This window comes from Gavialis gangeticus, unplaced genomic scaffold, assembly GCF_001723915.1.
Source record: "Gavialis gangeticus isolate Ggan-Ray unplaced genomic scaffold, GavGan_comp1, whole genome shotgun sequence".
Lineage (NCBI taxonomy): Eukaryota > Metazoa > Chordata > Crocodylia > Gavialidae > Gavialis > Gavialis gangeticus.
Genome location: NW_017729031.1, coordinates 42698407 through 42699111, shown reverse-complemented (window position 1 = coordinate 42699111; position 705 = coordinate 42698407). Strand labels below are relative to the sequence as shown.

General features: G+C 69.5%; 1 protein-coding gene across 1 annotated transcript in view; it reads left to right on the top strand.

Moving 5' to 3' along the window:
- The first annotated feature begins 605 nt into the window (after window positions 1–605).
- Window positions 606–705, top strand: part of ABCB6 (ATP binding cassette subfamily B member 6 (Langereis blood group)) — a 24662-nt gene continuing 24562 nt past the window's right edge. The window contains exon 1 of the mRNA XM_019522826.1: window positions 606–695. Coding sequence (XP_019378371.1) covers window positions 606–695 — 90 coding nt within the window. The remainder of the gene's footprint in view (window positions 696–705) is intronic.

Genomic DNA, 705 nt, shown 5'->3' with positions numbered 1-705 from the left:
ATGCGTGTGTGTGCGTGTGCGTGTGCCCGCGGCGCGGCCGGGCCAGGCCGGGGGTGCGTGTGTCCCGCCAGGCCCGCCTGCGTGTGCACGCGCCTTTGTACGCTCGCCCGCCCCACAGTCGCACGCGGCGGCCGCCTTTGCACGGGGGGGAGGGCCGTGCTCACACCCCACAGCCCTTTGCACGCCCTGCGCCCGTGCTCGCACCCGTGTGCGCGCCCAGAGCAGTGCATATTTGCACACACGCTCATGCCCACCTGCGAGTCTGTGGGCCCAGCCTGCATTCGCACACACCAGTGCCCCAGGCTCACACCCATGCATGTGTATACCCAGACCAGCACACGTTTGCACGCATGCCCACACCCACCACGTGGGAGCCCATGGGCCCAGCCTACATTTGCACCCATCAGTGGCCCCGTGCTCACACCTATGCCCACGTATGCTCAGACCCGTGTGCATTTGCACACGTGCTCACACGCACATGCAAGTCCGCGAGCGCGGCCTGTGTTTGCACACGCCGGCGCCCCCGTGCTCACACCTGTGCGGGGCCTCGTCTGCCCCGTGCCCACGTGCCCCGCTCACAGCGCCGCGCGTCCCTCCCCAGGACGATGGTGCTGGGCGGCTACTGCGAGGACAACGCGTCGCTGGCGCAGGCCTGGGCGCAGGGTGGCTTCGCGCCCTGCTTCTACTTCACGCTGGTGCCGGCGG